This window comes from Helicoverpa zea, chromosome 13 (assembly GCF_022581195.2).
Source record: "Helicoverpa zea isolate HzStark_Cry1AcR chromosome 13, ilHelZeax1.1, whole genome shotgun sequence".
NCBI classification, from domain to species: Eukaryota; Metazoa; Arthropoda; class Insecta; order Lepidoptera; family Noctuidae; genus Helicoverpa; species Helicoverpa zea.
Window position 1 is genome coordinate 7,747,346 of NC_061464.1, and position 14,289 is coordinate 7,761,634.

At 39.2% G+C, this 14,289-nt stretch overlaps 1 protein-coding gene across 3 annotated transcripts; it reads right to left on the bottom strand.

Annotated features, from left to right (window-relative positions):
• Window positions 1-852: 852 nt before the first annotated feature.
• On the bottom strand, window positions 853-13,893 carry LOC124635507 (nucleosome assembly protein 1-like 1). Of its 3 annotated transcripts, none has more exons than XM_047171365.1 (9): window positions 13,754-13,893; window positions 13,276-13,390; window positions 8,023-8,230; window positions 7,277-7,437; window positions 6,890-7,020; window positions 6,541-6,701; window positions 5,451-5,639; window positions 4,473-4,595; window positions 853-2,062 (listed from the first exon to the last, which is right to left on the bottom strand). In XM_047171365.1, exons 2-9 carry the CDS (start codon window positions 13,380-13,382, stop codon window positions 1,946-1,948), a joined length of 1,197 nt encoding a protein of 398 aa, XP_047027321.1. In that variant the 5' UTR covers window positions 13,383-13,390; window positions 13,754-13,893; the 3' UTR covers window positions 853-1,945. The 3 variants fall into 3 exon arrangements, with proteins under 3 accessions (XP_047027321.1, XP_047027322.1, XP_047027323.1); XM_047171366.1 differs by having other exon boundaries at window positions 13,653-13,803; XM_047171367.1 differs by lacking the exon at window positions 853-2,062 and adding an exon at window positions 2,223-3,242.
• Between the last annotated feature and the right edge of the window lie 396 nt (window positions 13,894-14,289).

A 14,289-nucleotide genomic window follows, 5' to 3' on the forward strand; every position in this document is an offset into this window, starting at 1 on the left:
TGATAGGATAATTTCCGCTAGGACAACGTTCGCCCAGCGGAATCAGTTTTTGGTGAATTTCTTCACAATGGCTTCATAGGTACACAATTTTTTTTTTACCATACACAATTATAAGACGTCATACACTAATTATCTGCATAATTAAAATCTTTAAATTCAACAACATTCCGCTGCGCGAACGCACACCGTAGGATGCGGTGGCATGACGTGTCTTGCTTTTCATTCCACGGGATGCCGCGGCGCTCCAGTGCATCCCGCGAGACGTATGGGACACTTAGGGTCAATCCCCACTGAAAGAGCAGCGGCCGGCAGCGGCCGTAAATGCAAGTGACTGAGCGCGAGCGCGGCGCGGCCCAGCGCGGCGCGCGGCTCTTACGGCCGCTGCTCTTTCAGTGGGAATTGACCCTAAGGGGTCGAGGAATTATGATTGCTAGTTATTTGAAATAAGGTTGAAACTTGTATAGCATTTCAGTGGGGCGCAGGGCGCAAAACTGATGAATGCCAGTGACTGGGCTTTCAGTGGGATGCCACGGCGTGCCACTGCACGCCGCGGGATACCACTGCATGTCGCGGAATGCCACTGCACAACCGGCGCCGGCCCTTACGATCAGAGCCAGTGTACTATGCTCTTTGGCGCGGTCGACGTCGATAAGTGTTCGATAGTTTCGATGAGTTGCCATTCTGTGAAGTTGGGCTTAGCAAAGCATTCACGTTTTGAACAGTCCTTGGTTTACGTGGAGGTACCACTTCCATTTGTTCCAAAACACGCCTAATACTAATATCGGTCCAAATGCTACATGCGTGTACATCGTCCCATAGAAAAGGAAAGGTCTGAAGAAAATAAAAAACTAATTTCATTATGAAATTTATTTAAAAATGTTATGTGTACAAATACCCTATAGCTGGTGTACGCAACGCGAGCATAACGCTATACCGTTCATAAAAAATAACCACTTGTTTCAAATAGCTTTACAATCACACCGAAGTTAATTGTAACAACATAACAATTACACCTATAACATAATAATTTGCATTGTGAAGTCCTTATAAACCTGGCAACACGGCCGCTTTTCGGCGCATTACACAAATACAAAATAACATTATTTTAAGATTAATTAATTACTGTCTCATAGACCGTTATAATTCCAACACGTGTTAACAAATCACAAGTCTCGTACTAGCCTAGCTATCGTGCCTCAAGCACCAACTGTTAAACATGCTATATAAAACAATGGACAAATTAATAATAAACGACAGTGAACTCAAGGCGGAGTATTCAATTGGGCTCAAGCTTCGAAGCGGGGGCGACAACAGAGAACTACACAAAAATTGGGCGCTCTAGTCACTACACGGCGCTTAAACTGTAGTTGAAATTGTTTAACGAAAGCATAAAATTTCATCGTCACCGTTTCGAAGGCTGCCTCAAGAAACATTCCATTACTTTTGTTGTGTTCTGACACGAAATAAGGAATGTGAAGGAAAATACGGCTTGCGAGGTTACTCAGTCGAAATTTTATGTTCCTTTTTCTAAGAAGCATCCTATACTAGATATCAGTCACTGCTTTATAATTTAGTGCATTTGTGTGCGGCGATAGTCTGACGCGACTGATCATTTATGCTATTACGGCATTGTCTTCGGAAAAGCAGCACAACATCACACAAATCAATTTATCAATTTATTTAGTTAAAAGACAATGTTGCCTCTTAATGAACACGTATACGAAATTGATTATGAAGGTATATTTAAATACAATTCTTAGTATAGAACTGATGGAACATTGCCTCTCACTACAAAAGACCCGGTTTCAAAACAAATGGTTTAAATTATTGGCTAGTGAATGTCCTCGCGAGAACAAAGTTAACAGCTAGAGCGGTCGAATGTAGTGAAGGGTAAGTAGATATTCAGCACCAAACATACTCTCGGTATGGAGGCCGTGCGGCGCGGTTACTGCTGCTTGCACTCGGCCGGGTCCTCCATGCCAGCCTTGATGGGCTTCTTGCCTCGCCTCCGCGGCGCAGGCTCCTCGTCTTCGCTTTCTTCCGTGGAGCATTCCTCCTCCTCCTGGCAACGCCAACAACGTCAACACATATTACAAACACCAGCCTCGGCGACGTTACCTTACATAACATTGAACGTGAATTCTGCAACCATCTGCATACTCGACAAACTCGCACAATTCGCATGCAAATAATAAGGATAAGATAAATAAAACACACTCGAGTACAAAGCATACAATTTTAATGTCATCATTACGACATCATGCCAAAAACATAAAGCCATTACCGATATATAAAAACTACCTGACGAGCTGCTATACATTGACATTATTATGCTAACTTCAATAGAAGATTACATAAATAAAAAATATACATCTATTATCCGACCTAACTATTGTCAAATCAGTATTAAAATATATATTATTTAAATATCGGATAGATCACAGCTGGCGATGTTCAAGTGATGATGTAAAAATGCATTTTGGCACTAAAAAGAGATTCAGCGAATTCAATTCCTGGGCAGAGCGGTGTTTGCGCCCGGTGCGAGGATCTACTAGCGTCTCAATGGAATGACAGTACTTCAATTTCAATCAATAGGAAACATTAAATATAGCCTTAGAGAATAGTAATATCACATGAAATTTCAAAGTACTCAAACGAATAAGTAAAATTCGTAAACAAAAATACACACTATAATTACTGTATAATAAATAAAAACGAGTAATGTATAACTAAACTAGAAATGCAAAATAGTTGTCGCAACAGACATCTAACAAGTTAACATGCATTATACATGGATAATGAAGGCACCTCACACTTCTCGCATCAGACTACGGCGGCCCTCGGGGCCTCCGTACAAAAATCTACTCTAAAACATATTTATCTAGCCAAGGGATAAACCATGCATAGAACGGACGTGTGGATAGCGACAAGTTTATATTAATAACAATATTCTAGCGTACAAATACTACCGATTTATAGGACAATAACCCGACGCGGCGCAGGAGTATTGTGGTATCACGGTTCGCTTGGCGAATCGATTTTTGGTACAATTTAAAAGGGATATGGGCTGATATGGTCGCGACAAGAGTAAAGCACGCGGAGGTCGTGGCACGGCCGCGCGAACAGCTGCCACTGACGGATTATATAACGCTAGGGGGCGGTCGGACAATCGACTTGCATCAATCCTCCACGTCGGACACTTCCTCCGTCCCCGAGTCTTCGTCAAAGTACGAAGAATCCTCCTGAAACCAAATATACCGCTTTTGTTTGTGCAGCCACCAGCCAACACCCACCAGACGTAGATACTGTATACTCTGTTACCCGTGGAAGATTTATGCAGACGCCACTACTAACTATACATTCGGGAGCGGGGTACTCACACATACTGTACCTTCGTCTGATATGCGGGGAGTGGGGAGGAGGCAAAAATCAACCCATAGCACATCCGGTGCTACATTAGCTAAGCAAGCAATAAAAAGGTTCTACCATGCAATATATTCAAACTAACACCTTGTGGAAATGCTAGATGGCTGTAGAATTCACTGTTCTTGAAGTTATGCAGATAAGCGCGTTGAGTACTGACGAATTGTTCATCGCCGTGTTTGTTCTGGCCATAGTTCAATCAGAAATACACCTTCAAATTATCTTATCCTACTTACAAGCAACGGTTAGCCTGTTATGTGTTTTCTTATTTTTAATAAGTTACTGCATAGTTCTGATTGATCTACTGCCCTGGAACCATCCATCCCATCCATTGAGATGCACATCACTATCTACTAAACTGCCTGATTTCAAGCATATCTCGAGACATTTTTAAGGCTTTTCACGGAAGCACAATGCTAGAATATCAGGGCACTCAACCACATGACACCCCGAAAAACCAAGTATAAAAAACAAAATACAACCTATAGACTTATTGTAAAATGGCAAGTTATTGGGTGACAGCTATGGGAACCATTACAACATGGTCATATTGAACTGATGACATAAACGTAAGAAGATATGGAATAAATGGTCTTCATCCTAAAACAATAAAAATAATACCTTGAACATTTGAAATTGAGATTTAAGCGAGTCCAATTTATGACATTGGTGAAACTCAGGCAACACGCTCCTTTTGAATAAAACAAACTGTCAACAGTATCGAAAATTGTCTTATCAAATGAGTACATTTTTAGGACAATACATTAAAAAATTCGGCCCTCTAGCGTGGAACTTCCGTAAAACACCAGCATCCGAATAACCAACAACGATGCAGTAACAATTGATTTTATTTTGCTACAACGTCACACGACATCAATGTAAGTATGTAGAATCAAGTGTACCTGCAAAGTGTTAGTAAGCTATCGACGCGATGCGAAGATTCTAAGCGAATTACGTGATATATCAAAAGAAATCGGCTATTTGTTGTTTTCGCATCGCTTCAATCTGTCACGTAGGACGTGAGTGTGTTAATGCGGCATCGTACTGACCTCTTCTTCGTAATCATCATCGTCGTCATCGTCGAGCCCCTCGCCGGTGTAGAGCAGCACGGCGCGAGACACCACGCGCTCGCGAATATAGTGACCGATCTCGAAGTCAGCTGTTAGCAGCGCCTGCTCGAAATTACACATTTTTTACGCTTGTTAGAGACATTTTGAAGTAATATCTTAGATATAGCTTGGGGGTATAAACTTATCATGATAACTAATTGCAAAATCTTCAAAATATTTGTACATTTATGAAGGCTTCCTTTAATTAAAGAAGAATATGACAGACCACCTAAAACATGACAGAAGGTTTCCCCACTTCCAAATTGTTGACTTTTGAGGCCATATTTTTTATTAAATCTATAGTCTGTTTTTTAATCTTGTAGACTAAATTGACACTTGCAAAATGTCAAACTTGCAAATAATGTTGCTAGCTTTTTTGTACAGTGTTGTACTAATTGTACTTACGATACCGGTTTGTTGAATCGTAACTTTTTATCTATAATAGAAGAATTTAAGATTCATTCAAAGTTTTATATTTGCAAGTCACGTACACACGGCTGCACGACGCGCTACAAACTGCCTGGGACATCTGACCACGCAATGCCATGCGTAATCATCAAGAATAAGCCTATTATTTCAGGATGACGATACTTGATTTTATTAACGCTAAGTTTCGGTCGTGCCACATCACTATTTAAGAATTTGCAATAAACTAAGAACACTCGCAATGTCAGTTTAGTCTACGAGATTAAAAAACAGAGTATAGTTACAGCGCAAAACTAACTTTATGTTACATATTGTGTTTTCACTATCTTCAACCTTCATATTATTCACTTCTTATTAGTATTCAGGCTGCACATTTATCAACTCCTATCAGTTTTCAAGAAGGTATCATGTCAGAGTGTAGATTATAATATGGACCTGAAGTGATTTTGCACAGGAAAGTACTTGTGTGTGAGTAAATGAAATGGCAATTACCTGAATATCAGAGGCGAGAGTAGAGTTGGGGTCATCGGGCATGGTGGGCGGGGAGAAGAAGTTGAAGAACGAGTCCGCCTGCACGGACTTGGTGACGGTGCGGACGGAACCGCGGGACTTATGCTTCTGCTTCTTTTTTATCGTTTTCACTGTCACGTTCTTGCCTTTCTTCCAGTTGATCTCGCAACCCTGTCAAATATGGGTATAAGTTATTTGGTGCCCAGGACGCAGACGCGAAAATACGGTGCATAATTCGAGATTTTATACATTGTGTAAAAATGATCTTCAACTTCCGCTTCACCTAGTAGATTTATAGCAAGTACTTCTTCACTACAGCATATCATATCAGCGCAGTGTGGCTAAATATTAGATTTTCTGGGAACAAAACTACTAGTCATCTACAAGTCACCTTCGCGTAAGTACGTCTAACATAGTGTAGACGCGCAATCTTTTGCACCAAAATTTGAAATTGGCAGAAACCAAGTGCAAAGTAGTAAAATAGCGTGATGCATGGTTTGGGCCTGTGTTGAGCATACCTGCGAGGTGATGAGCATGAGGAGTCGTTGCTGACGGTACTGATCCAGCGTAATAAGCAGCGGGACAAAGCGGTTTTCTATTTAGCTGTTAACCTTACCCCTAACCAGAGAAGCGTGAACCGAGAAGATAGCTTCAACATCTTTGCAAGCTAGGACTGAAAGTTAATATTTTTTGCAGAGTACATCATGGTAGGGGTAAAGATTCACATTCTGTTTCACGTGAAATATTATCCTTGAAGTAAAGCCTTTCTTAGGTTGAGCCATATTGGGCAGTGCTAGGGGGGCATGATATTTTCTTGTTGCATAATCAGAGCATAAGTGATGATGAACTTGTTATCAAACAACAACTAAATAACGTAAGCAGCGCACACTTTATGAACTGACACTTCATGCTTGGGACTTATTCACGTAAAACAGAACATAATAATAATGGGAATCAAATTCCGACCAAATTCATACTCACAGTGCCAGAGTAAAACTGGGAAAAAATAACTATCAAGCTTTTTACGGTGACAATTGTTAACAAACACGTAATTTTAAAAAATGATGCATACCTTGCAAGAGTAAATCTCTGGTCCCTCAAACTCGAGTGGGTTTTCCTCATCGGGCTTGCACTTCATAGAGTACTCCTTGGTCAGGATGGTGTTTGTGAAGTAGTCGTTAGGCGCGAAGTGGAATTCCAGGGTGAAACCAATGGGGTCCTCATGCATTTGCACTGGAAAATGGCCCATAAGTCAGGTGTGTTTGGAAAACAGATATTTTTGATTTTGAAGAGTTTTCCTCAGTTGGTGATGCATGTTAAACAAATCAATCATGATTTCTTCAGTTATTGGGTGTTGGAATGTCATCATAAAATTTTATATTTGGAAAAAACTGTAAAAAATTATAGTGATGTTGTCTTACCTTTAATATCCTGCAAGCACTTAAGAATAGGCTCATCATGTTCCTGCATCATCTCGCAGAGCATTGAAACATTCTTGAATATGGTGTACCAGAAGTCTGGGATGCCCTTAACATTGGGGTCCATCGGTGGTCTGAAACCATACCTTAGTAAGACACAGTAGGAACACAGGCATATGTGGAGACAGATTTTTGTAAATCCTCAGTTGGTGATGCATGTAAATCTTATCATGATTCTTCAATTCTTGGTGTGTATAAGTCATCATTAAAAGCATTGTATTTTTTCCTTCTACAAGCTGAAATCTGCACCATTTAACTATAACCAGTCGTAAAATTGGCTTGGTTATCGTTATGGTTAAATGGCTGGTGTTTGAAAAGTAAAGTACTAACTCGGCAGGTTTCTCGTCAGCCGGTTTCTTATCATCCGTGCCGTCAGTGATGGCCGCGCTCTGTACCGCTCGTGCCAACTCTTCCTCTTCATTTTCATCGCGCCACGGGTTCAAGCACTCTTCGTCAGTGGGTTCATAGCCACCGTTCACGACTAGAGCACGCTGTCAACAAAATATGAAAAAAATATGCTTTTGTTATAAGATTAAATTACTTCGGCGAAATACCGCCAAGATAAGGTTTTGATTCAATTCCGCTTGCAGTATGGAAAATATTATTTTTTGTCTGAATGCCGACTTTATTAATAAATGTAGGTGTAGTCCCATTTTGCTAAACTTTAAATACGTTCCAGTAGAGACGTTTCGAAATATCGATTTAGGGATATATTATTAGAACCCTCTTCATAATGAATTTCCCTTATCACTAACGTAATCAAATTACCATCGCATTCACGTTATTGCGTACTTGTGTTAAGTACTTATAATAAATTGTGATAGAGTATTCGTCACTTGAGGCATATTCTTTTTGCAATGTCCAATGCACCATTCAACAATTTAATGAACACTATCACTTAAGTAAATTAAAAGAGAAACTTTAATAAGCCTTAGCCGGCTCATAAGTACGTTTCGTGGACAGTATCAGCACGAAGACACTTCTTTCAAGTTTCTTACATCTTAAAGCCTGTGAAGCTGGTATACTATAATGACCGTTCTAGGCAGTGCAAGGGTATTATCAAGAACATGTGCTACCTTTTCAAACAGAGGCTTATACAGCTTCTCGTACTTGCACTCAAGCGCATGCACTTCGCTGTAGAACTTGGCCTCGATGTCGACGAACTCCTTCTGCAGAGTGCGCAGGGCGCGGATGCGTCGGCGCACGTTGGGCGGCAGGGACGCCATGGCCTCCACGTGGATGCGGTTCGTGATGGCAGCTAGCATCTCATTGCGGGTGATGCCGCTGTTGACAATCGAAACTATTTCATAACATTTTACCAACTTCTTAGTAACAGACTTCCCGAAAAGGAGGAGTCAGCTTTCCGGACGTCCGTGACTGCTTCAAACGGTCCGCCTATTGCCGGCCTTAAACGCGCTTTACAAACTATCACAGGTTTTTTTTTTCATAATACTGTAAACTTGCCTACAAATAAGTCATTCTGAGAAGCTATGGCATAATAAACTTGATGCAGATTAAAATACAAATATATCAACGTTGGAAATCCTTCAGTTGGCCTATTTCTTGGAAACTGAGTTGTGCATAGTCATGAAAGAATTGATTGACCTACTATACATTAACGGTGCCTTTACCGGCATTGAATTCAGTAATAAATAGAGTATAAATAAAAGATACGAAATTATTATCCCCCACGTGAAAAATCTTAATCTATTCGTTTCAACAAGGAACAACCTAATTTACGTTTCACGACAAAAAAACACCAGATTTCATGTTACCGGCGTGAAGATACGCAGTAGATTTACAGTAGCGTTCCAAATTTCCTGAAATAGTCTCGTTGCGTAACCAAATAAACATGATTGTGAGCATCAGTGTACCAAGTATAAATATTCCAGTGATGTAGACAGGTACCTGATCCGAGGGTTTATTAGTTTATACGAGAAGAACGACCTTCGCTTGTTACTGCCAGCTTTTTATTGCTATACTACGCGTTTGGGACTCCGTTCGAATATAGAAATTCTGTCCGAAAAATATGTCTTGGTTCTAAGCGAAAATATGGCAAAATGATGATATAATTTCTACATCGTGCGTAGCTAACTAATAGGGCTAACCCACCATACATCAGTACTGTATGTTTAATTAAAAGCTTACAGTTACCATTAATCTGCTACCAGTGGTATCATTAATCACCAGAGGTCGTTTAGTATAATCTTCCAATCAATTAATCGACTATCACCAACAGTGATAATGTAAACATGTCTTCGAGATAAATGACGACCTCTCTGATCATTTAAACGATGACAATGACGTTCAGCCTTTCAGCATAGGTATGTCAATGTACTGGTTGTGGGCTAAGTATGTATTTGGAAATCTTTTTCACAATAGACGAATTCTTTTAAAAATGTCCACAATCTCTTCAACATTAATCTATTCTATTTTACGAGAGCATTGTTTGATCGTGTTTAAAAAGAAAACATGAAATGATTGCGCTCAATTACTCCGAGACGACTGAGCTGCAAAACGTTTAAAGTATTTCAGAGCAAAAACAATTAAAATACCGATGTAGATCACGCTGGTTGATGTAATTCCTAGCTTTAGAATAAAATGAAGCCTTGTAAATGACAAGTGCCGTGATTAATCTGCGCGAAAAGAAAAAAACCGGTTGCATCGTCCAAGAAGGTCGATTAGCCACCCACTAAGCGGTCAACACACCCTCAGGGCTCTCCGACTTCAAGAAATCTCCGTTTTTGACCTTTTGATAAAAACCTGAGAATATCACAATTAAAATATATCCTTAAGGCATGGCCTCTGCTGCCCGTAATATTTTTATTCAAAATCTACGCAAAGATATAACAGTGTACGCAGCTATAGTTTAAAAGCTTTCGATCTGCAGACAGACTTTCGCTACTGTAGACATTGTATATAGGCATGTTATGCGCAGCACAGTCGTGATTTCATTTTTTGTCGATGTAAAAACCGACACGTTTGGCGTTACAATTGATGTTATCTCGCAAAATATCTTCGTGTAGCGATTGCTTCATGTGAGTGCAAAAATAAATTAATTAGACATTAAGATCAGTAGATTAAATATCTGCTTCCTATTATATAGTGCGATTTTTTTGTAACTGGTTTAATGTATCTTTGTTTTCTAGTTGAACAAGTGGAAAATGAACACGTTTTGTAGATGTGCGTAATATTTTCTAACGAGTTGATAATGAAATCATTTAGAGTGTAGAAACATTAGTCGTCGGATGCATACCAACCTATCTATCTACATTATACGGAAGTCAGCGAGAGGCAGTTATTTTAGTTTTTGTAAACCTTTTACTGAGTCAGTGTGAAGGACCGGAGAGCAGAGAATAACCGGCTTTTTGCATATTCATACGTATGAGTCTGCTTCCTGCGTTCATCGATACATTCGACGGAGGTTCGGTTTAACTTCCGTCCGAAACTTATTAACTATTGAGGGTTCATTGTTCATTCAATCTGCGATTCTTGACATTCGTTCAATATTCGATTAGAAAATAGATTCGGCGGAAATTCTCAAGTTTTTTTTTTTTTTTTTCAGTTTTAAAAGGTACAATTGCTTTAATGACATCCTATGAGCAAATAAAAGAATGAAATACAAGTAACAGCTGCCCAACATCCCGAGTCGTAAGAACGGAGGGAAATGGCTTATTAAGTGCGCATCACATAACATATTAATGCAATGTATTCGTTTGGAACATGACTCGTACTGCGTCGTAGCCATTAAAAGACATTGTAGGTACCTTGGTTAGTAGCAATTTGTCTTGTAATATGCCCTTCGGAATGAAGGTTTCTCTATAATGGAAGTGTTCGTGCAAAAAGGGTGCGAAATTGGCAAACTAATGGACGGCGATATTACTAAGGCCAAGAAGTCTGAACAAACGAGTCTTTGAATTGACTAACAATACATATTTTAATGGACGAGACTACAATGGAAGAACTATTAATTTTACTTTTAAGCCGATCGATTGCATTTTTTTCGCATTAAATGAAATGATAGTAAGGCAACAGAAAAAAAGGAAGTAGTGCCTAGTCATGATAAAACATTTTGTGAGGGGAAATATCAATATGATTTAATTAAAACATATTTGTTGAAATGCTATAGTTATCGGCACGGATAATGAGCTCTCGGCGGAAGAGTGGGGATCGCTTTGCGCACTGTACACTTAAGGCAATAAATCATTTCTGCGCAAGTGAAGGTCAGGGCTCAATATCCTTGCCGATGATTATAACATAAAATAATCAGCCGACATATGAATCTCCGAAATTGTTAAATTAAATGCCATGACAAGTGGCAAACAACTTTTATACCTTTAATCGTATTATTTATCCTACGCGCATGCCTGTGTACACATCTTTGGGTAATTAAATGATTCTATTCTATTCAATAGAATATTTCGGTTGGTGTAACAAAATACGATGACAAACAGATTTAATTAGATAGAAATAATATCTGAAAGTTGTTTAAAAAAATCCTCAGTTGCTTCTCATTTGTATGTGAGAATTATGGAAACACAAATTTCGCACAATTGATTATAGTAACGCTTTTAAGGGAAGCCCACGCTCAGTTATTTTGGGACAGCAGATCATCGTCACATCTAGGCATAGGCTTTCTCGTGTCATATGCATGACTTCTCTTGACGGAAATTAATATTAGGTATAAAGGGAATTTTTATTGCTTCTTTGTGGGTACTAACCCCAGTGGCTCCATGATAAACTTGAAAAAAAAAATCCTTTGGAAAGCTACACTGTTTGAAATAAATAGATAATGAATAATGATAGATTAGCAATTATAGGGAATTTCAAGTAGGCCATGGTAGATTGGTTTTACATTCATAACCACGTGTGGAGACTACTATAATACACCTATGTTGTTTCTTTTTTACGACGGCAAAAATCATCAAAGACCCCTCCCGCTGTGGGTTTAGGCCTTTTATGTACCAGGGAAGCGGTGACTCTTTCGAACAGTCCCGTAGCCCTGGCAGAACTATAATACACCTGCCGTAGACTTTCAGATGCACTAAGATTTATGCTTGGTTAAACCTAACCGCGCCGCGTATATAAATTCCGTCAGCTATGACTGAACATTTATTGATCAAGTAGAGCGTGAAATGACTCATTAGTTCAATGAACCGTAATCTCGAATCGCGCCTTTTTGTACATACTCCTTGAATTAGTAGATCTGAGTCCAAGTAGGTAATCATAGATAATGGTTGCGGTTAGGAGGAATGATTTGAAAGGTCCTGTTTAAGTTTTTGTTTGGTTTATTCCCATGTGTATTTAATTTGTGTACTAATACCTAGCCAAAAGGCCTTGAGTACTGTGCTACCCACAATAGGTAGAAGCGGATACCTCAAAATTAAGGAATGTTTGCATGCATTTGAAGTAAAAACTTTTCTAAGTTTGTATGTACTTTCTAAGTATATCTTAGACGCCAATGACTGTGTTTCGGATGGCACGTTAAACTGTAGGTCCCGGCTGTCATTGAACATCCTTGGCAGTCGTTACGAGTAGTCAGAAGCCAGGAAGTCTGACACCAGTCTAACCAAGGGGTATTGGGTTGCCCGGGTAACTGGGTTGAGGAGGTCAGATAGGGCAGTCGCTCCTTGTAAAGCACTGGTACTCAGCTACATCCGGTTAGACTGGAAGCCGACCTCAACGTAGTTTGGGAAAAAGGCTTGGAGAATGATGATTGAAGTAAAAACTAATTAATAATAAGACTCTTCTTTATTGAATTGGTGTAGAAAAACTTTAATCAAACTGATGGATTTTTCCAGCAGTTTATGACTGTTCTATTTGAGCACGGTGATTCATCAACCATAAATTTAGGTCCCACCATGCAATGAACATTTTTAATGAGAATTAAACTTTTATGGGACATGGCATGCCGGAACTTTCATGACAGAGAACATTGACATGACAATTTATACACAGCTCATGGTCTCCAATAAATCAATAAAATCTTGTGTAATAATTTTGGTATATAAAATTGACACATGTTGAAAATATATTTTCCTTGACTAGTTTGGACTATATTCCTGATTGATTTATTTTAGAATAAATTAGAAAATGTGACATTGGTCTTGTCAATATGTCAGATTATATTAATCTTGCTACATGAGCACATAAATTATGTGAAAGGGCAAAACTTGTGTTTAAAATTTCTTGAATAATGAGCATATTTAAAATTAAATAGTAGCATGGCAAATAGAGATTAAACGTTTCTAAAGGTTAAAACTATTGATAATGTCAACATGTGGCTGTCATTGACAGTGAGGACAAGGCTAACCTATACATAGACATACCTTTTCATGAAGTGCTGGGCCAGCTCACCACCCCCGACAATTTCTTCCTCTTCTCCAGACTCCACTTCAGAAGTGTGGTCATCTCCGGCGCGCTCCACTGTACCCATGTTTATATCTAAAACAAAACCACTATGTTAGCACAACGCCGTTCGCGCCACGTTGGTTACCGTACCGGCTTCCGACAAATACTTTTACAATCAATATTCTAATACAACACTATCGCACCAAATAGCATTAAACTACTTAAACGACCTTTCTACAAAGCATACTTTATGATTTTCGATGTAAAACATAATGCGTAGTACGTTGAAAAACCATTTTGGCCGACCACATGGCCGACTTTGTTCTTGCACATTTAAAAAAATATTACCACTTACGGAACGTAAAACGATTCGCAAAAACAATGCGGTAGGGGTCTGACGACTTTTTAATCACAATTTCGTTTTATTTAGCGAAATATTCCAATACAATAACGTACCTTACTGCCGACAAAAGTTGCGAAAAGAAAGATGGCGACGGAATACGGCGAATGAGTGACCACAGTGACTTGAAATGACGGCGAATGAAATGAAGTTATCAAGAACGAAAACGAATGAAACTGGCAAGTTGAAGTTTACCACTTCCGGATTTTTTTTTTCATGCGTCCATGCATTTTTACATAAAAACGGGAGAAAAATGACTGTGACATCAACTTTCACTTCGAAAATCTTTTCAAACAGTTTCTTCGTAAGTTATTCCAGTAAAACTTTAATAAATTAAATTAATCAGCAGGGTGGTTGTGACCAACAATGATTACAGACGAAAAAGAAAAACTGGCCAAGTTCTTTTCGGAGGTTAGGGTTCTGTATTTGCAACAATGACATTTAGGAACTCTTCGTGTTCGAGGTCTACTAGGATGAGGCTGCGGAAACTCTTTCAAACAATCTTACAGATAGGCAGGCTTTCGCACTAAAAGCCAGTGCCGGTGGCCGCTATGAATTTAGTAGGAATTAGTGTAGAAAACACTGAAAAATG